The 20,855-nt window shown below is 37.3% G+C and overlaps 1 protein-coding gene across 3 annotated transcripts in view; it reads left to right on the top strand.

Annotated features, from left to right (window-relative positions):
- The first annotated feature begins 1,366 nt into the window (after positions 1 to 1,366).
- LOC122689685 (probable ATP-dependent RNA helicase DDX4) overlaps positions 1,367 to 20,855 on the top strand; it is a 727,334-nt gene continuing 707,845 nt past the window's right edge. Inside the window, exons 1-4 of one of the 3 annotated variants that reach the window (XM_043896317.1) lie at positions 1,367 to 1,370; positions 2,839 to 2,915; positions 10,791 to 10,851; positions 19,153 to 19,230. In XM_043896317.1, the coding sequence (XP_043752252.1) occupies positions 2,844 to 2,915; positions 10,791 to 10,851; positions 19,153 to 19,230 (211 nt within the window). In that variant the 5' untranslated portion in view covers positions 1,367 to 1,370; positions 2,839 to 2,843. Of the gene's footprint in view, positions 1,371 to 1,441; positions 1,796 to 1,904; positions 2,916 to 10,790; positions 10,852 to 19,152; positions 19,231 to 20,855 lie in introns of those variants that run through there. The other 2 variants (XM_043896316.1, XM_043896318.1) reach the window with 2 other exon arrangements.

Below are 20,855 nucleotides of genomic sequence, written 5' to 3'. Positions count from 1 at the left end.
GTTTGCTAAACCGTGGGCTTGTCTTTTTTCACTGTTTACGTTCAATTTTTGAATTGCATGATTTTTATCCATTGTTTATCCTTTACTCAGTACAGAACTTTAGTTCTCATCAGAATGCACTTTTTCTTAAACAGGAACTCTCAAGGATTATATTGAGTGTTTCATAAAGAACTATTTCATTGCAGTACCTGAAAGCACAAAAATTTCTTCTCTCGTACAGTTAACAGCAGAGAATGTTTGCCAAATGTTTTAAAAAAATATGCTCATTTTAGAAAATATTTCCAAGCTTTCTATTCCTAAAATAAAAATATCTAGTTGGTTATCATTCTATCTACACAATTTCATATCTTGTTTTTTTTACCTGATACATATTTTCCCACAACATAAAAATTTTTGAAAGAACATTCAATTCAAAGTGAGTAAAAATACGTCAGAGGACCCTGTGTACAAATTCAGAGCATCAGAAAGAGTGTTGGTAGCTCTCCCCCATACATATACGATTGAAAGTATAAGATGCCTCAAGAGTATGATGTAAAAATTTTGTTTAAAATAGAAATTATTAAAAATGAAAAAATAAAATTAAAAATATATTCTGATTTCACTTTTGTTCAATGTAATCTTTTAAACATAATTCACCTTGATAATAGTCTGACAAAGTTTGATGCTAACTAAATAAATATTTTTAAGGATTCAAAGAAAATAAGTATTTTTAATTAAAGAGATCAATAATGATGGTTCAAGAGCTGGAAAGTGTAAAGTGTTCCATAAAGTACCTCAGCCTCTATGCCTGAGTGTCAGACTGTGTTGGGACTTACATTTCTGAACTATTCAGGGATTTATTAAAAGATTCAGAGCATGGAAAATGATGAAAATAAAGCCAAAAATAAAAATGGTATTTTTCAAGCGGCCTGTTATGCCTTTTGGAGGGATGGGAAAATACGGAAAGATTTCCCTGACTTTTTGTGGGACAGAACAAACACTAACTGGTTGACGAGTGTAAGTACCGAAATGACCTTCGGACACCCTTAGGTTTGGCCAGTAAGTGGGGATATAAACAGGTGGGTCACAAATCTAACGAACGACCTTCACCAGCACAATTTACTTCTTCCTTCTGGATCAGAGAGTGTCTCCTTCCCAAAGAATTCGACCTCTAGCTCTGTAAGACAAGTTACTGACTTCACAGCCTCCTAGGTATCGGCGTGACAGTCTCATCCTTCGGTCTGGGAAGAAAAAGAAATACCCCACCACCCCGAGCCTCAGCCATACTTTGAGGTGCCTGGAAACCCCCTGGATGTGAAGCAAGCGCCTGAGAAATAGAGGCCAACTGCCAGGGACTGCAGTAGGCAAAAAAGGAGAGAAAGTTTAAAGAGGTAGGTAGGAGGACGTTTTAATTCCTCTTCTATTTTTAACTTTGACTTGCAGCGCTTACATAGGAAAATTCTATAGTCTCTCGAGATAGAGGACCCCGCAGAAAAATCCAGAGAAAGTGACCCACGGTCAGCCTTGTATCCCCAGGCCTAATGGGCCACTCTGTCCAGAACATAATGGGTCAGCTGATTGCGGCCTTGAACGCGAACACATACGGTAGGAGAAGCAGGAGATGGGGGCGGGACGACATTGCTGCCTGACGCTGATTGGCTGATGGAGCTCGTCGCCTGGTGTCATTTGTTGTTGGATCGGCGCACCAGACGCAGTCTGCGTCGTGCACGTGACGACGCAGTCTGCGTCGTGCACGTGCAGCCGTTTAAGTCGCGTCAGCGCCGGTGAGGACTCCGGGAGAGCAAGTTGCAGAGAGGTGAGTGGGCTGCCGGCTCTTTTCCCAGTACGGGTTTCATCCCAATGCTCTGGGCTTCCTAGTTGTAGCTGGACTTCAGGCCAAGTGAAGAACGGTTGGGGTGGGCAGGGGTTTGAAGCCGTCCTTTGGGGTCTTTCTGCTTCCTGCCGGAGGGTCCAGTAGCACGGTGCGTGTCCGAAGTCTGGGGTTGAGGCCTGCAGGAAAGGCGAAGGAGCATTTTTGACCACATGGTAGTACACCATCTGTGTTGAGAGAAAAAGACTCTCTAAACATGGATGGTTGTAGAACTATTCGTGTATACACCCTCTTTGGCGAAACTGGTTGTTTGTGGGAGACATTTGGGCCACCTAATCACCCCTTCCTTCCCTGCCAAACTTCAAGGCCTTGATCCCTGGTCACTCCCCCCCACCCCTGCAAAGAAACTAAATAAACCCCACACAAAACGTCGTACCCAGTTTTGAAGGGAGAAACCTGGAGTAGTATCTGAAAAATTTCCCCTCCCCCTTAATATTCACTAAGACGCATTGGGAACCCTTCGGTGAGAAAATAAATTCTGTCAACAGATTTTGGGGAAACGCCTGAACTCCACTGGGACATGGTGATTGCTAGAGTGATTAGATAAGTGGTTCAACTAATTTTTAAAGATAAAAAATTGAAAGTCGCTCAGTCGTGTCCGACTCTTTGTGACGCCATGGACTATACAGTCCATGGAATTCTTCAGGCCAGAACACTGGAGTGGGTAGCCATTCCCGTCTCCAGGGGATCTTCCCAACCCAGGGATTGAATCCATGTCTCCCGCATTGCAGCCGGATTCTTTACCGTCTGAGCCAGAAGGATGAATATAAATGGTATCTCTCGGTAAGAAACAAAACTTTAATTGGCCTTTTTGCAAAAACTTTTGGGGAGGATCAAGAGTTAATGGTGTAGCTTGGAGGTATATGTGTGAAATGATGATTTATGCTTTTAAAGGTAAAATTCTGATCTCTGATTCTGACTGAGCCTAAATGTGCATGTTTGTATTTCTATAAAAACTGAACTGGAAGCCGCCATGGGAGATGAAGATTGGGAAGCAGAACTAATCAACCCTCATGTGTCTTCCTATGTTCCTGTATTTGAGAAGGTAATAAAATTTAAAGTTTGTAGTTATTGAATGCTACAGATTTTATCAGAGTTGAAAATCTCTGTGGTGAGAAAGTTCATCTGTAGTGAGAAGCATGCTGTGCTTCTCCATGTGATTGTTATTAACTGTCTTATAGGGAATGATGAAGCATGCTAAGCCTCAAATAGAAGAAAACAGTCTGACATAATTTAATAATTAAAACCTAAAACGGGTATAATATTCTTAGCAACTTAATTTAAATCTCAGTGATTTAGAACTTACTGTGGGTGAAAGCAAGCTTGTGTTAATGTGGTTGAATGTCTCTAAGATACAGTTGTATATAGAAAATGGAAAAATAAAATTCGTTTTTGGGTGGCAGTTTGAATTCTGAAATTTGGTTTTATATAAGCAGGGCTCTCAAGATGAAAACATTAGGTTGATTCAGATGGTAACATCCGTTTGATCTTCAGATGTACAAATCTGCAGATCTTTTTCCTCAATAGCTTTTGAAGAGTTACACTGAAATTTACCTGAGGGGATTATGGAGTGGGTTTTTGGATTTTAGTTTTGACTTTAAGATGGTGAAGAAAGCCTACTTTGGAAGACAGTGTATTTAATGGATTGCTTTTACATAAGTTTTATCTACTTGAAAATGTCTCCAAAAGTCAATTTGTTTTCCTCTTAGGATTTCCAGTTTGTATTTATGTTAGTCAGTTCTGCCACTTTCTATTTCAAGTGATGTCTTAATAGAAATTCTTAATTTACCCCAAAACATAAAATTTAATTCTTTGTCTTTCTTGAATTTGGCCTGTTTGCATATAAACTTTAGATTAAAATACCTAAGGTTGTTAATCTGAATTTATCATGTTTCTTGCTTTGGGACTTTTTTTAGAAATAACTTCTTTGTATGTTATCTTTTTATAGTCTTCTTTATGTTACAATATCATAAGAATATTGTAAGACCAAAAGAGGACAAATATTACCTATAGTCTCGCTCACTAGCACAAATGCTCTGTTGAGGTTTTAGTCAATTTTCTTCTATATTTCCCAAACACATTTTTCCATGGATTCTAATGATTGTATGTAATAGTAATTTTTGATTTCAGTTTTTTCACTCTTCAGCACTAGCTATTCCATATTACTAACTTCCTAAAAATAATTTCATATGGGTGTGTGGTACTTAATGGACTAGAACTACCAAAGCATAATTGATTTTCTTTTGGTAGAAATTAAAGTGTTATCTTTGCACTGTAGTATTGTCATGAATAGCTACAGTTTATTGTTTAATTTGGGAGTATTTTTTTCAAAAATGGAATTACTTGGTCAAATAATTTTCTATGGTTCTTTTCTTCCCAGGTTCTTGGTAGATTAGTTGTAATACACAGTTTAACTCATAGGTACAGATGTTCTTCCACTTGAACTTGTCTAATTTTTACTTTTTCTTACTATGAGATTTTGTTTTAACTAAGTATTATTCAAATGGTATACTGCACTGTAGAATGTTGTGCATGGTTATTGCAAAGGGGGTCTGAAATTGAGGATGGTCAACTGTCAGGCTTCCAGGTTTACCTTTTGGGAGTCTTTGTGCTATTCAGTAACATACTTTGTTTCTCAATGCTGGTCGTACTGATTGAATATTAATTAATATTAATGTTAATGTTAATATTCAATTACATTGTTAACATTAGTTAATAATACTGTTAATGTTAATATTAATATTAATGTTAACATTTCTACCTTACGATTCTTAGTACATATCTGTGTGGGGCCAATTTGTAGTAAACTTTTTGCATTTGTCCACAACTTAACACCTGGTGCTAGGTGTGCAGTTAGTAGTTTGACCTACTTAACTTGAAGGAACATGATGCATTCAGTGACTTTGTTCGCTTATCTTCGTTGAATAAGATGTGTAGAAGCTAAGGATGAACACATGACATTTTTATGTAGGAGAAATCTGAGGTCTTCAGCCCGTTTTCTTTTAAAGGCACCATTTGATTGGTTGTTGTAATTGGATTTCTGTTTCAAGAAGCAACTGGGCTTCCCTTTTGTGCAATTTGTATTGGCTCTGAGATCATCTTGGATTGGTAATAATATCTGTGATCAGCCTTTTCTTAATTTAAAAAATCGGAAGTATAGTTGATTTACAATGTTGTGTTTCTGCTGTACAGCAAAATAGGTCAGTTATACATATACATATATTCATTCTTTTTTATCTTCTATTCTTATATAGGTCTTTACAAAGTATTGAATAGAATTCCCTGTGCTATGCAGGAGGTTCTTATTATGTGATAAGCCTTTTCTGAATGCTTCTAAGGATCCTTTGGAGATTTAGTATTAACACAGGCTTATATAATTTTGAAATAACAAGTTGCTTTTCTGGTAGTTTTTAGAACTTCCCAGTGCTAGTTTTTGAAGTGAGTGTACTATGTGGGGATAGAATAATAAAAAATGTGAGGTTGAGAAATATTTGGTAATCTAGCAGTTACAGTAGTCCAGAAATGGTTCAGTTCAGTTCAGTTCCTCAGTCGTGTCCGACTCTTTGAGACCTCATGAATCGCAGCACACCAGGCCTCCCTGTCCATCACAAACTCCTGGAGTTTACTCAAACTCATGCCCATTGAGTCAGTGATGCCATCCAGCCATCTCATCCTCTGTCGTACCCTTCTCCTGCCCCCAATGCCTGCCAGCATCAGGGTCTTTTCCAACGAGTCAACTCTTCGCATGAGGTGGCCAAAGTATTGGAGCTTCAACTTCAGCATCAGTCCTTCCAATGAACACCCAGGACTTATCTCCTTTAGGATGGACTGGTTGGATCTCCTTGCAATCCAAGGGACTCTCAAGAGTCTTCTCCAACACCATAGTTCAAAAGCACCAATTTTTCAGCGCTCAGTTTTCTTCACAGTCCGACTCTCACATCCATACATGACCACTGGAAAAACCATAGCCTTGACCAGATGGACCTTTGTTGGCAAAGTAATGTCTCTGCTTTTTAATATGCTATCTAGTTTGGTCATAACTTCCCTTCCAAGGAGTAAGCGTCTTTTAATTTCATGGCTGCAGTCGCCATCTGTTAGGCGTTTGCATATTGTGCGCACGCTTGTTGGGGTGAGAGATGAAATGAATGAGCGTGATGACTGTAACAGGATACTGGGTTTGCTTGCTAGTTGTAATATTTCATATTAAACCACTGATGAGTATACACACTCGTCTCTTCTGTCTGAACTTTTTTCCTTTTTTCTGGCATATTTCAGAAGGCATATATACTCTTGTGATTAAAGTGGAAACTGCTTAAGATAATTAGTCCATCCACAATTATTATTTTGAAATTTATAGTATTTGAAATAATGTTAAGTTTTAAAATTTCTAAATTGGTTCACTTGGATGTGTAAAGAGGTTATAAATGTTTTATAGCTAAGTGTTCTAAAAATAGGTAATGTTAAGACCTAAGACTCATTCCACATGTTTTTTTGAGCCTTATTAAATGCTGGAGCTAGTGGTAAACATGATAGATAAGGGGCTTGCTGGCATGGATGTTGTATTTTACTGGAAGAGACAGAATAAGCACATTAAAAATCATATACTAATAGTGAAAATTCTTAAATAATAATAGTAATAAAATAATCAGGAAACTCTGTGTGTGAGGGAGAGAGGGAGAAGAAGATTGGTATGGGTAGATTTAGATCAGGTGGAAAGGAAGATATTCCTTGAGACTATGACTCATGAGCCGGAGACCTGAAAGAGTCCCAGTAACACATGACGTGCAGAGATCTGAAGAGAGAACAAACTTAGGGTATCAGGACAACTGGAAGAAGTACAATGTGTTAGTTTCCTATAGATGCTATAATAAATTATCACAAACTAGATGGCTTACAGTAACAGAAAAATTTCTCTTACAGTTCTGGAGGCCAGAAGTTAGAAACCATGGTCTCAGCAGTGCTGTTTTCCTTCAGTAGGCTCTTGGAGAGAATCCATGCTTCTTCCAACTTCTGGTGGTTATAGGCAGCCTTGGCTTGTGGCTGCATCTCTTTCTGTTGTCTTCACTGGGCCTTCTCTGTGTTTGTGTTAATACCCTTGGCCTTTCATAAGGACACTTGTGATGACATTTAGGGCCCACTTAGATGATCCAGGGTAATCTCCTCATTTCAAAATTCTTAGTTATATCGGCCAGAACTGCTTTTTCTTCAAATAATACAACACATTTTTCAGAAATTAGGGCTTGATATCATTGAGTGGACGTTATTCAATCTACTGTAGCTGCTGCTGCTGTTAAGTTGCTTCAGTCGTGTCCAATTCTGTGTGACCCCATGCACAGCAGCCCTCCAGGCTCCCCTGTCCCTGGGATTCTCCAGCCAAGAATACTGGAGTAGGTTGCCATTTCCTACTCCAGTACCTGAAAGTGAAAAGTGAAAGTGAAGTGGCTCAGTTATGTCTGACTCCTAGCAACACCATGGACTGCAGCCTACCAGGCTCCTACATCCATGGGATTTTCCAGGCAAGAGTACTGGAGTGGGTTCCATTGCCTTCTCTGCTACTATAGCTAGTATAGAGCTATTTCATATCCTAAAAGATGATGCTGTGAAAGTGCTGCACTCAATATGTCAGCAAATTTGGAAAACTCAGCAGTGACCACAGGTCTGCAAAAGGTCAGTTTTCATTTCATTCCCAAAGAAAGGCAATGCCAAAGAATTTTCGAACTACCACACAGTTGCACTCATCTCATGCTCTAGCAGAGTAATGCTCAGAATTCTCAAAGCTAGGCTTCAACAGGAACCGAGAACTTCCAGATGTTCAAGCTGGTTTTAGAAAAGGCAGAGGAACCAGAGATCAAATTGCCAACATCCATTGGAGCATATCAAAAGCAAGAGAGTTCCAAAAATTACCTATTTCTGCTTCATTGACTACGCTAAAGATTTTAACTGTGTGGATCACTACAAACTGTGTTAAATTCTTAAAGAGATGGGAATACCAGACCACCTGACCTGCCTCCTGAGAGACCTGTATGCAAGGCCAGAAGCAACAGTTAGGACTGGACATGAAACAATGGACTGGTTCCAAATTGGGAAAGGAGTACGTCAAGGCTGTATATTGTCACTCTGCTTATATAACTTATATGTGGAGTACATCATGTGAAATGCCAGGATGAATGTAGCACAAGCTGGAATCGAAATTCCCGGGAGAAATACCAATAATCTCAGATATGCAGATGATACCAGCCCTATGGCCGAAAGCGAAAGAGGAACTAAAGAGCCTCTTGATGAAAGTGAATGAGGAGGGTAAAAAAGCTGGCTTAAAATTCAGCATTCAAAAAGCAAAGATCGTGGCATCCGGTCTCAGCACTTTATGGCAAATAGATGGGGAAACAATGGAAACAGTGAGAGACTATTTTCTTGGGTTCTAGAATCACTGCAGATGGTGATTGCAGCCATGAAATTAAAAGATGCTTGCTCCTTGGGAGAAAAGCTATGACCAACCTAGACAGCATATTAAAAAGTGGAGACATTACTTTGTCAACAAAGGGCCATCTAGACAAAGCTATGGTTTTTTGAATAGTCATACATGGATGTGAGTGTTGGACCGTAAAGAAGGCTGAGTGCAAAGGATTGATCCTTTTGAACTGAGATGTTGGAGAAGACTCTTGAGAGTTCCTTGGACTGCTAGGAGATCAAACCTGTCAATCCTAAAGGAAATCAATCCTGAATATTCATCGGAAGGACTGTTACTAAAGCTCCAATACTTTGGCTACCTGATTCAAAGAGCTGACTCATTAGAAAATACCCTGATACTGGGAAAGACTGATGGCAGGAGGAGAAAGGGATGACAGAGCATGAGATGGTTGGATGGCATCATGTGACTCGATGGACATGACTTTGAACAACCTCTGAGAGATGGTAAAGGACAGGGATGCCTGTCGTGATGCAGTGCATGAGTCGCGAAGAGTCAGACATGACTGAGTGGCTGAGCAACAACACATTTCTAGCATGGCTAAACTATAGTAAGATAAAGCAACATTTGTAGAAAGTGAAATCTGAGGAGGAAAGAGAAAAGGAAGAGAGGGAGAGGGCCCTCACGATAGAAGTGGGCATAGAGTTGATAGAACTAGATGGCCTGGATATGGGGAATGCAAGAGAGAATGATGCTAAGTTTTTATATTGAAGCAAGTAGATGGATGATGGTGCTCATTACTGAAATGGGAAATATGTGGAAGATGAACCAATTTGGGAGGGAAAAAATCAAGAATTCTGTATTTGCAGTGTTGAATTTCAGATGCCTAAGCAAAGATTTAAGTAAGGATACTAGTCATTAGTTGTTGCTTAGGAGAGGGATCAGAGCTGTAGGTACAAATCTGGAATTTATCTGTTTTAATAGGATTTAAATCTGTGAGAGTGGAGTGGGTAAAGTTGGATGGAATAAAACAGACTTAGAGGGCTCTGCCATGAACTGTGGGGCACTTTGATTTTAAAGGTACATTAGCTGGGGAGCTGGCAAGGGAGACTGTGGAGGGAGTGGCCATGGGGCAAGAGGAAAACCTGGGAAGGATGTGTTCCCTATGCCAGAGAAGCAAGTAGATAGTCTGTTGTTTCAAATGCTGCTGAGAGCTCTGGCAGGATGAAGCTTAAAAGTAGTAATTTTATTACATAATATGCTTACTATAAGCTTTTTCAGTGCAGAGGTGAGGATGGAGGCTAGCAAGAGTAGCTTGAAGGAAATATGGAATGTGAGAAAACAGAGGCAGCAAATGTAGACAAATTTTTTTGCCTATAACAGAGCAGAGAAATGGTACAGTAGCTGGAAGGGAATATGAAGTTACTTTATTATTAAGGTTATGAAAACTATTAAGGATTTTTATGATGAAAGATGAATTCTATTGACTTTTTTTTTTTTCAAAATTTGCCTTAGAATGTGTGTGGGATGTTAAATTCCGTCTTCTGAAGATTGTTTGGTAACAATAATTTTTCAGTTGTTTGGTGCCAGAGTGTTTCATTACTTTTTATCAGTTATATGAAGCTGAATGTTATAACACTTATAAAACTAGCCTCTTTGGGGGCTCTATTCGTCCAGTAGTATTTTGGATACTAGAAAAGAGAAAAAAAAGTCTTCAGTGTTTCACTTTAAATAGGGAAAGCTGGATTAATGTTCTTGTTTGTCTTATCATCTACGGTAATCATAAATTGGAACATTTTACTGTAGCAGTTATCAAAATCCCAAGCCATTTCAAAGATTTTATCATATGTTTTTAGTAAGTTAGAAAAATAACTGAATGTCTTTTGAGCTTTATAAAGGTAGTTTTTAACAGTCAGTGTCTTTTGTGAAAGAAATTTTGGAGCATAAGTATTACCTGACGATGTTAATACCTACCTTGGTATACTCCCTCCAGCTTTAGGTTTGTTTAAAGAAACTGATTTGACAAAAATATTGTGATTTTTCTAATTCAGCCAGTTAATTGAAGTGTTATCTGTAAATTTGAGATCACTTTTTGTGCTTCAGTTATTGAATTTGATTTTGAAGAATTTCAGAGCTCTGTTCAAAAGTTTTGCCTTTAGTATTGGAAACTTGTTTGAGAGGAAGCAGCCTGTTACATACCTAGATGAATTGAGGATGGCTTTTTTCCAATAAAACTTTATTTATAAAAACTGGTAGCCCACCAGATTTGGCTTGTGGCTATAGTTTGCTGACTATTGTTTTAAGTGATATATTAGTATGCTATACATACAATTTTAAAGTGAAGGTGTTTTAGAGTAGTAAATAAAAGAACATGCAGTGACCCAGGAAATCTTACATTCTTTAACTATTTTGTTTTGGACAAAAAAAGTTGTTAAAACTTTCTAGTATTTATGAGATAGATTACTCATTGTTATTATTCAAAGTATAAAACTGGTGTTTTCTTTTTTCTTACAGGATAGGTATTCTTCTGGAGCAAATGGAGACACTTTTAACAGGACTCTGGCTTCATCATCAGGTATGTGTTAAAGCAAAAATGCAGAGCTGTTTTTAGGTTAAGGGCTTCATCCACTGGATGAGAAGCAGACTAATAGATACCTTGTCAAAGATGTTTTTGAAATTTTCTAGTGAGACGTTTTGGCTTGAATATTTTGGGTTTGGCGCCTCTTACAATTAAAGGAAGGGAGAGAAGAGAGAGTGTAATGTTAGAGTGTATCCTTCGATTTAGTGGGTTTGCTGTAAAACCTTTGCCCAGCCTCCAAGTTGCATGTTTGGCTTTCAGGCTGCTATGGGAATTGTCAGGATTCCTGATACAAGGCAGTAGGAGAGTAGACTCAGGTGTTGAAGCAGGTTACAGTGATGGTGACCTGTCAGGATAGCAACTATTTAAACCAAACTCATACCAAATTAATGCCCATAAATCCCTGGCATTCCTATACACTAACAATGAGAAAATAGATATAAGAATTAAGGAAACAACCCTATTCACCATTACATCAAAAAGAATAAAATACTTAGGAATAATTCTACCTCAAGAAACAAAAGACCTATATTTAGAAAACTGTAAAACACAGATGAAAGAAATCAAAAGATGACACAAATAGATGGAGAAATATACCATGGTCATGGATTGGAAGAATCAACATAGTGAAAATGAGTATATTACACAATGGAATCTATAGATTCAATGCAATCTCTATCAAGCTACCAATATCATTTTTCACAGAACTTAAACAAATAATTCCACAATTTGTGTGGAAGCACAAAAAACCTCGAATAGCCAAAGCATCTTGAGAACGAAGAATGGAACTGGAGGAATCAACCTGCCTGACTTCAGACTATACTATAAAGCTACAGTCATCAAGACAGAATGGTACTGGCATAAAAACCGAAATATAGATCAGTGGAAAAAAATAGAAAACCCAGAGATAAATCCACGCACCTATGGACACCTTATCTTTGGCAAAGGGGGCAAAAATACGCAATGGAGAAAAGACAATCTTATTAACAGGTGATGCTGGGAAAACTGGTCAACCACTTGTAAAAGAATGAAACTAGAACACTTTCTAACACCATACAAAAAATTAAACTCAAATTAAATTAAAGATGTAAATGTAAAATCAGAAACTATAAAACTCCTAGAGGAAAATATAGGCAGAACACTCTGACATAAATCACAACAGGATCCTCTATGATCCACCTCCCAGAGTAATGGAAATAAAAGCAAAAAAAACAAAGTGGGACCTAATTAAACTTAAAAGTTTTTGCACAACAAAGTAAACTATAGTAAGTTGAAAAGACAGCTTTCAGAATTGGAGAAAATAATAGCAAACAAAGCAACTTTCAATCTCAAAAAACCCACAAGGAGCTCATGCAGCCCAATACCAGAAAAATAAACAACTCAGTCAAAAAATGGGCCAAAGAACTAAACAGACATTTCTTCAAAGAAGACATACAGATGGCTAACAAACACATGAAAAGATGCTCAATATCACTTATCATCAGAGAAATGCAAATCAAAACCACAATGAGGTACCATCTCACGCTGGTCAGAATGGCGGCTATCAAAAAGTCTACAAACAATAAATGCTGGAGGTGTGTAGAAAAGGGACCCCTCTTACACTGTTGGTGAGAATGCAAACTATTATAGCCACCATGGCAAACAGTGTGGAGATTCCTTAAAAAACTGAAAATAGAACTGCCATATGACCCAGCAGTCCCACTGCTGGGCACACACACTGAGGAAACCAGAATTGAAAGAGACACATGTACCCCAGTGTTCATTGTAGCACTGTTTACAGTCGCTAGGACATGGAATCAACCTAGGTGTCTGTCTGCATATGAATGGATGAGAAACTTGTGGTACATATACACTGTGGAATATTACTCAGCTATAAAAGAACATATTTGAGTCAGCTCTAACGAGGTGGATGAGACTGGAACCTATTATACAGAGTGAAGTAAGTCAGAAAGAAAACACACCAATAACAATTTATTAGCGCATATATATGTTGGAAATTAGAAAAATGGTAACAGTGACCCTATATGCGAGACGGCAAAAGAGACACAGATATAAAGTACAGGCTTTTGAACTCTTGGGAGAAGGTGAGGATGGGATGATTTTAGAGAATAGCTTTGAAACATGTATATTACCATATGTGAAATAGATGACCAGTCTTAAGTTCGATGCTTGAAACAGGGCACTCAAAGCTGGTGCACTGGGACAATCCAGAGAATTTGGATGGGGAGGTAGGTGGGAGGACGGTTTGGAACAGCCTTGTTCCAAACAAGGAACACCTGTGGCTGTACACAGGTACAGCTATATACACCCATGGCTTGTACACCCGTGGCTGATTCATGTCAATATATGGCAAAACCCACCACAATATTGTAATTAACCTCCAATTAAATAAATTAATTAAAAAGTAAAATATTTAAAAAAAGATAATATGAGCTTCTTTGGGATCTGAAAACTAACTTAGGGAGGTCCTTGGCAAATAAGAGAAAGAAATCAAGATAAGGGAGCTGTTGTTTTCCCCCTGTCACTTGTCTCTATCTTGTTTGCCTACATTTTTTATAAAGCTGAGAAGGTAGGTGGAAGTGGTAGGACCTGGGCTAGAAAATTAAACTCATGACAGTAGCCTTTGAGTTTGTTGAAGTTCACAGCAGGCTAATATGTGACTTCTAGTATTTTTTCAATTAAAAAATACATATAACAACAAAATTTACTGTATTAACCAAAGAGTCTGAGCAACTGAACTGAATGTCCTGAAAATATCAATTAAGTCTAAGTGTTCTAATACATCATTTAGGATCTCTGTTGCCTTATTGATGTTCTGTCTGGAAGATTTGTTCACTGATGTCAGTGAGGTCTTAAAAAGTCTCCTTTATTATTGTATTCCCATCCATTTGTCTGTTAGTATTTGTTTTCTATATTTCAGTTCAGTTCAGTTGCTGAGTCATGTCCGACACTTTTCGACCCCATGGACTGCAGCACCCCAGGCTTCCCTGTCCATCACCAACTCCAGAGCTTACCCAAACTCATGTCCCTCGATCGGTGATGCCATCCAACCATCTCATCCTCTGTCATCCCTTTCTCCTCCCATCTTCAATCTTTCCCAGCATCAGGATCTTTTCAAATGTTAGTTCTTCACATCAGGTGGCCAGAGTATTGGAGTTTCCACTTCAGCCTCAGTCCTTCCAATGAATATTCAGGAATGATTTCCATTAGGATTGACTGGTTGGATCTCCTTGCAGTCCAAGGGACTCTCAAGAGTCTTCTCCAACACCATAGTTCAAAAGCATTACTTCTTCGGCACTCAGCTTTCTTTATAGCCCAACTCTCACATCCCTACATGACTGCTGGAAAAACCATAGCTTTGATTAGACGGACTTTTGTTAGCAAAGTAATGTATCTGCTTTTTAATATGCTGTTGAGGTTGGTCATGGCTTTTCTTCCAAGGAGTAAGAGTCTTTTAATTTCATGGCTGCAGTCACCATCCGCCGTGATTTTGGAGCCCCCCCAAATAAGTCTCTCAGTGTTTCCATTATTTCCCCATCTATTTGCCGTGAAGTGATGGGACTGGATGCAATGATCTTCATTTTCTGAATGTTGAATTTTAAGACCACTTTTTCACTCTCCTCTTTGACTCTCATCAAGAGGCTCTTTAGTTCTTCTTTGCTTCCTGCCGTTAGTGTGGTGTCATCTGCATAGCTGAGATTATTGATATTTCTCCTGGAAATCTTGATTCTAGCTTGTGATTCCTCCAGCCCAGCATTTTGCATGATGTATTCTGCATATAAGTTAAACAAGCAGGGTGACAATATACAGCCTTGACATACTCCTTTTCCTATTCGGAACCAATCTTTTGTGCCATGTCCAGTTCTATCTGTTGCTTCTTGACCTGCATACAGATTTCTCAGGAGACAGGTCAGGTGGTTTGGTATTCCCATCTCATTAAGAATTCTCCATCGTTTGTTGAGATCTACACAGTCAAATGCTTTGGTGTAGTCAATAAAGCAGAAGTAGATGTTTTTCTGGAATACATGATTTTTCAATGATCCAGTGAGTATTGGCAATTTGATCTTTGTTTCCTCTGCCTTTTCTAAATCCAGCTTGCACATCTGTAAGTTCACGGTTCATGTACTGTTGAAGCATGCTTGGAGAATTTTGAAGGTTACTTTGCTAGCATGTGAGATGAGTGCAATTGTGGGGTAGTTTGAACATTCCTTGGCATTGCCTTTCTTTGGGATTGGAATGGAAACTGACCTCTTCCAGTCCTGTGGCCACTGGCTGAGTCTTCCAAATTTGCTGGCATGTTGAGTGCAGCACTTCCACAGCATCGTCTTTTAGGATTTGAAATAGCTCAATTGGAATTCCATCTCCTCCACTAGCTTTGTTCATAGTGGTGCTTCATAAGGCCCATTTGACTTCACATTCCAGGATGTCTGCCTCTAGGTGAGTGATCACACCATCATGGTTATCTGGGTCATGAAGATCATTTTTGTATAGTTCTGTGTATTTGCCACCTCTTCTTAATATCTTCTGCTTCTGTTAGGTCCATACCATTTCTGTCCTTAATTGTGCCCATCTTTGCATGAAATGTTCCCTTAGTATCACTCATTTTCTTGAAGAGATCTCTAGTCTTTCCCACTCTATTGTTTTGCTCTATTTCTTTGCACTGATCACTGAGGGAGGTTTTCTTATCTCTCTTTGCTATTCTTTGGAACTCTGCATTCACATGGGTATATCTTTCCTTTTCTCCTATTCCTTTCACTTCTCTTCTTTTCTCAGCTATTTGTAAGACCTCCTAAGACAATCATTTTGCCTTTTTGCATTTCTTTTTCTTGGGGGTGGTCTTGATCACTGCCCTCTGTACTATGTCACGAACCTCCATCCATAGTTCTTCAGGCACTCTATCAGATCTAATCTCTTGAATCTGTTTCTCACTTCCACTGTATAATCGTAAGGGATTTGATTTAGGTCATACCTGAAGGATGTAATGATTTTTCCCTGCTTTCTTCAGTTTCAATCTGAAATTGGCAATAAGGAGTTTATGATCTGAGCCACAGTCAGCTCCCAGTCTTGTTTTTGCTGACTGTATAGAGTTCTCCATGTTTCTCTGCAAAGAATATGATATTTTTATATACTTATATGTTTTTATATTTATATATAATTATTTATTTTAAGTATTTAAATATAATTTTAATATAAAAATAAATATTTGTATAAATTTAGATGATCCTATATTGAGTGTGTATGTGTCATTGAGTATAATATCCTCTTCTTGTATTGATTCTTTTATCATTATATATAGTGTCTTTCTTTAGCCTTCTTATGGCTTTTGTTTGGAAGTCTGTTTTGTTTATACGAGTGTTGCATCCCCCACTTTATTGTCATTTTCATTTGTATGAAATACCTTTTTCCATCTCCTCACTTTGAGTCGTTTGTCCTGGAGTGGGTCATTGGTTTCTTAAAGAACTAGGTTTTGGCTTTATTGAGCCACTATTATATTTTTGTTTACTGTTTCATTATTTTTTATTTTTAACATTTTTTAAAAGATTTATTTACTTGTAATTATTTACAGCTGTACTGGGTCTTAATTGCTCTGCACAGGCCTTCTCCACTTGTGGTGAGTGGGGGCTACTCTCTCGTTGCAGTGCATGGGCTTCTCATTCCACTGGTTTCTCTTGTTGTGGACCACGGACTCTAGGTGCATGGGCTTCAGTAGTTGCAACTCATGGTATCTGGAGCGCTGGTTCAGTAGTTGTGGCACACAGGCTTAGTTGTCCCACCGCACCTGAGACCTTCCTGAACCACGGATTGAACCTGTGTCTCCTTCATTGGTGGGTTCTTTACCACTGAGCCACCAGAGAGGCCTGCTTTTACCATCATTTTTCTCCTTTACTCTTCTGTGATTTGTTGTTTTTCTAATGTTCTTACTAGTTGAGATGGATGTTTACCTCATTAATTTTCAGTTCTTATTGTATAAAAATATAATTTCTGATAGGTGTCATTTTATCATACAATTCTAAGTATTTCTAAAGTTCCATTGTAATTTTTTTTCTTTGAACTGTTTTGTATAGACGTGGTTCCAAATGTAAGAGAATTTTAAAATTGTATAATTGAGTTACTCAATCATTAGTTGTCAGTGTATAATAGTGATTTGCTATTTTTATAGATTATACACCATACAAAGTTAGTGTAAAATATTGACTATATTCCTTGTGCTGTATATTGCATCCCTGTAGCTAATTTATTTTATAACTAGTAGTTTGTGCCTCTTACCTCCCCTTCACCTATTTCATACCTCCCTCACCCTTCTCCCATGTGGCAAACCACTAGTTTGTTTTCTATATCTGTTCATCTTATCTGTTTTTGTGTATTTGTTGACTTGTTTTATTTTTTGGATTCCACATATAAGCAAAACTATACAGTATTTGTCTTCTAGCAATTTTTAAATTGATTGCTTTGCAATTAGAGAATTTTGTGTATGTGATAACTGATTTTTGAAATTGTTGAATTTACATTTTGGCCTTCCATGTGGTCAGTTTTTATGAACATTCTATTGTTGAAGAAAGTCACCAGTTTAATGTTTTTAGTTCTGTGAATGTTTACAGTGTTCTGTGGATGATTGTAATTTGTCTGTTCTCCTTTGACTGTTTTTCTTGGCTGTTATAGACAGTGCTTATCAAAACATTTTTATGTGTATCTGTGTTACCATGTGAGTATATCCACAGGAAAAAGTATACTAGTATATTTTCAAAAAGTATTTTCCTTTAAAATTAGGATCAAGAGGGATCTAGTTTATAGTTTCAATGTTGTATCTGATTCGTGCTTGTTCCCCTATGTCCTTGACTAGTCTTGGTATTTAAAAAAATATTTATTGGAATATAGTTGCTTTACAATGTTGTGTTAGCTTCTATTGTACAGCAACGTGAATCAGTTATATATATATTTCCACTTGTTTAGATTTCCTTCCATAGAGCAGTGAATAATGTTCCCTGTGCTATACAGTAGGATTTTCATTAGTTATCTATTTTACACATAGCATCAATAGTGTATATACGTGAATCACCATCTCCCAGTTCATCCTTCCCCCAACCTCCTGCCTCTTGATATCCTTAGATTTGTTCTCTACGTTTGTGTCTCTGTTTCTGCTTTGCAAATAGGTTCATCTGTACCATTTTTCTAGATTCCATGTTTATACATTAATATATGATATTTGTTTTTATGACTTTCTTCATTCTGTATGACAGTCTCTAGGTATATCCATGTCTCTACAGGTGACCCAATTTAATTCCTTTTTATGGCCAAGTAATATTCCATTGTCTGTGTGTACCACGTCTTCTTTATTTATTTCCTCTGTTGATGGAAATTTTGCTTGCTTCCCTGTCCTGGCTTTTGTAGATAGTGCTGCAGTGAACATTGGAGTGCATGTGTCATTTTGAATTACGTTTTTCTCTGGGTATATATATGCCCAGTGTTGGGATTGCTGGGTCATAGGGTCCTTCTGTTTTTAGTAGTTTTTAGGAACCTGCGTATTGTTCTCCATAGTGGCTGTATCAGTTTACCTTCACACCAACAGTGTAAGAGGGTCTCTTTTCTCCACACTCTCTCCAGCATTTGTTGTTTGTACACTTTTTGATGTTGGCCATCCTGACTTGTGTGAGGTGATAACTCATTGTAGTTTTGATTAGCATTTCTCTAATAATTAGTGATGTTGAGCATCTTTTCATGTGTTTGTTGGTCATCTGTATGTCTTCTTTGGAGAAATGTCTGGTCTTTTGGTGGTAGTTTAGTCACTAAGTCATGTCGGAGTCATGTCCAACTCTTGCAACCCCATGGGCTGTGGCCTGCCAGGCTCTTCTGTCCATGGTATTCTCCAGGCAAGAATACTGAAATAGGTTGCTATTTCATTCTTCAGAGGATCTTCCCAACCCAGAGATCTAACCTAGGTCTTGTGGATTACAGGCAGATTCTTTACTGACTTAGCTACGAGGAAAGCCCCATTTAGGTCTTCTACTAGATTTGTATTAGCAAACTGTTTCCAGTCAGTCATGGTTGCAAAAAGTTATATTCTTCTTTTGATTTTCAGTGTCTTTAATTAGGAGTGAGAGTTAGTCAGCATTTTTTTCATTTGGAGGACTACCTATTCTTATTCATAGCCCATTTTCCTACTAGGCTACTCATCTTTCTTACTGCTATGTAAAATTCCTCCTATGCCGTGTGGATGGCACATTTAGATGGTTTAAAGCTTACTTACCACCAGGATACTTTTTTGTTATTTTGACTTGCTTCAAATGTTATTTACTTTAGAAATGGGTGATGGATCATCTCGAAGAGATCATTTCATGAGAAGTGGATTTGCCTCTGGGAGGAGTTTGGGAAACAGAAGTAAGTATCTTTCTTTAATCATCTGTTATAATAGGTGAATAGTGGAATGAATAGAGGCTTTTATGGCTGTTTAGTGCAAGGTTAAATCTGATATAACTTAGTGTACAGTAGCCTTTGTTGGGATGATGAATTTCTTTTAATACCAGTATTCTTTTCACTGTTTTACATTTTAAGATAGTAGGAAATAGTTGAATTGATTAGATGGGTAGATTGGTTAAAGAGAGTTGCTTCCCAGAGCTGCTTCTTGATGTGTTGATGGTTATTGTTCCCATTGGCATGGGAGGAATGGGAGAAACTCCAGAGACTGAAGTGTGAAGGCCCTTTTCCTTAAGTTTTATGTTTCTCACAAAAAGGCAGTATGTGAAACAGTTTTGTTAGCTCACTAGTATTAAGAGGTTGTTTTCCCAAAATTGAAAGTTTTTATTGTCACTTTCAGAACAACCAGCACTAGATGTGACAGATAATGACACACCAAATAGTTTCCTCCTTTCCATTTTTAGATTTGTTATTAAAATGCTGAAAATATTGTGCACTGTGTTTTATTATAGTGCAACAAAATACTATTAGAACCTCAAATGGTCATATGGATTTTTAAATAAATTTCTCTTATGGGGCCCTAAGCTAGGGTTAATAGTTTTAAATATACATGACACTTATTCTTGAATATATTAAATGTTAGTTTTTGAAAAACTTTGGTATTTGTATATATTTTTATTCATTGGAAACTGAATGTTGGTATATGGTATTGCATTTGCTACTTGGAAAACTTAATTTTTTAAGATAAAGTTAACATAAGTGTGAATTTTATGTTTTGACATATTTCTTCTACTAATGAAATTTGTTGAAGATGCATATATATTTTTTTTATTTTTAAGCCTGCATGTTAAATAAGAGGCATTAATGTTTTGGACCATATAGTTGTGCTTAGAGATTCAAGTGTGTATTCTGTTTGCTAGTACTAAAAAGTAACAAATACCTTAATACGACACTCAGGGAACTACTTAATATTTGGATATATTTTAAAATCCTAATTTAGAATGATATTTTTTGATGCAGACTTCTAAACATTGTTGACTAGAGCCTTTTTAAATGAGAAAACCATCACTGAGATTTTACTATGAATTGTTAATTGAATATGTTGCAGATTTAAATACATTAAATTTCTGATCGAAACTGTGAATATTGATGCTTTAAAAGTTATCTTTGAAAAAATCTGAAAAAGAATGAATATATGTATATGTACACTGAATCACTTTGTATACCTGAAACTAACACAAAATTGTAAATTAACTATACTCCGATAATATTTAAGAAAAAAAAAGTTCTCTTTAATACTGCATATAATCCTGGAAATTTATAGAAGAACCATACCTTTCCCAAATGATTCAGTTTACCATTCTAGTTTGTTTCAATCTTTATGGTATTTTTTCTCACAACTTGGATATATCTAGTAACATGGTTTTAAAATTGACTTTTAATTACCTAAAATATATATTGATTTGCTTTTTATCTTCTGTGAAGCATGGCCTAAAAAGCCTTAACTTCCTGAATCACGTGCTTTTTTAGAATCTGATAAAAGTACTGATAGTTGCATATACGCAGTTTTGCATGTGGCATTAGGAGTT

Source organism: Cervus elaphus, chromosome X (assembly GCF_910594005.1).
Source record: "Cervus elaphus chromosome X, mCerEla1.1, whole genome shotgun sequence".
Taxonomy (NCBI): domain Eukaryota; kingdom Metazoa; phylum Chordata; class Mammalia; order Artiodactyla; family Cervidae; genus Cervus; species Cervus elaphus.
The sequence above is the reverse complement of the archived record's forward strand: the minus strand, read 5'-3'. Positions and strand labels throughout refer to the sequence as shown.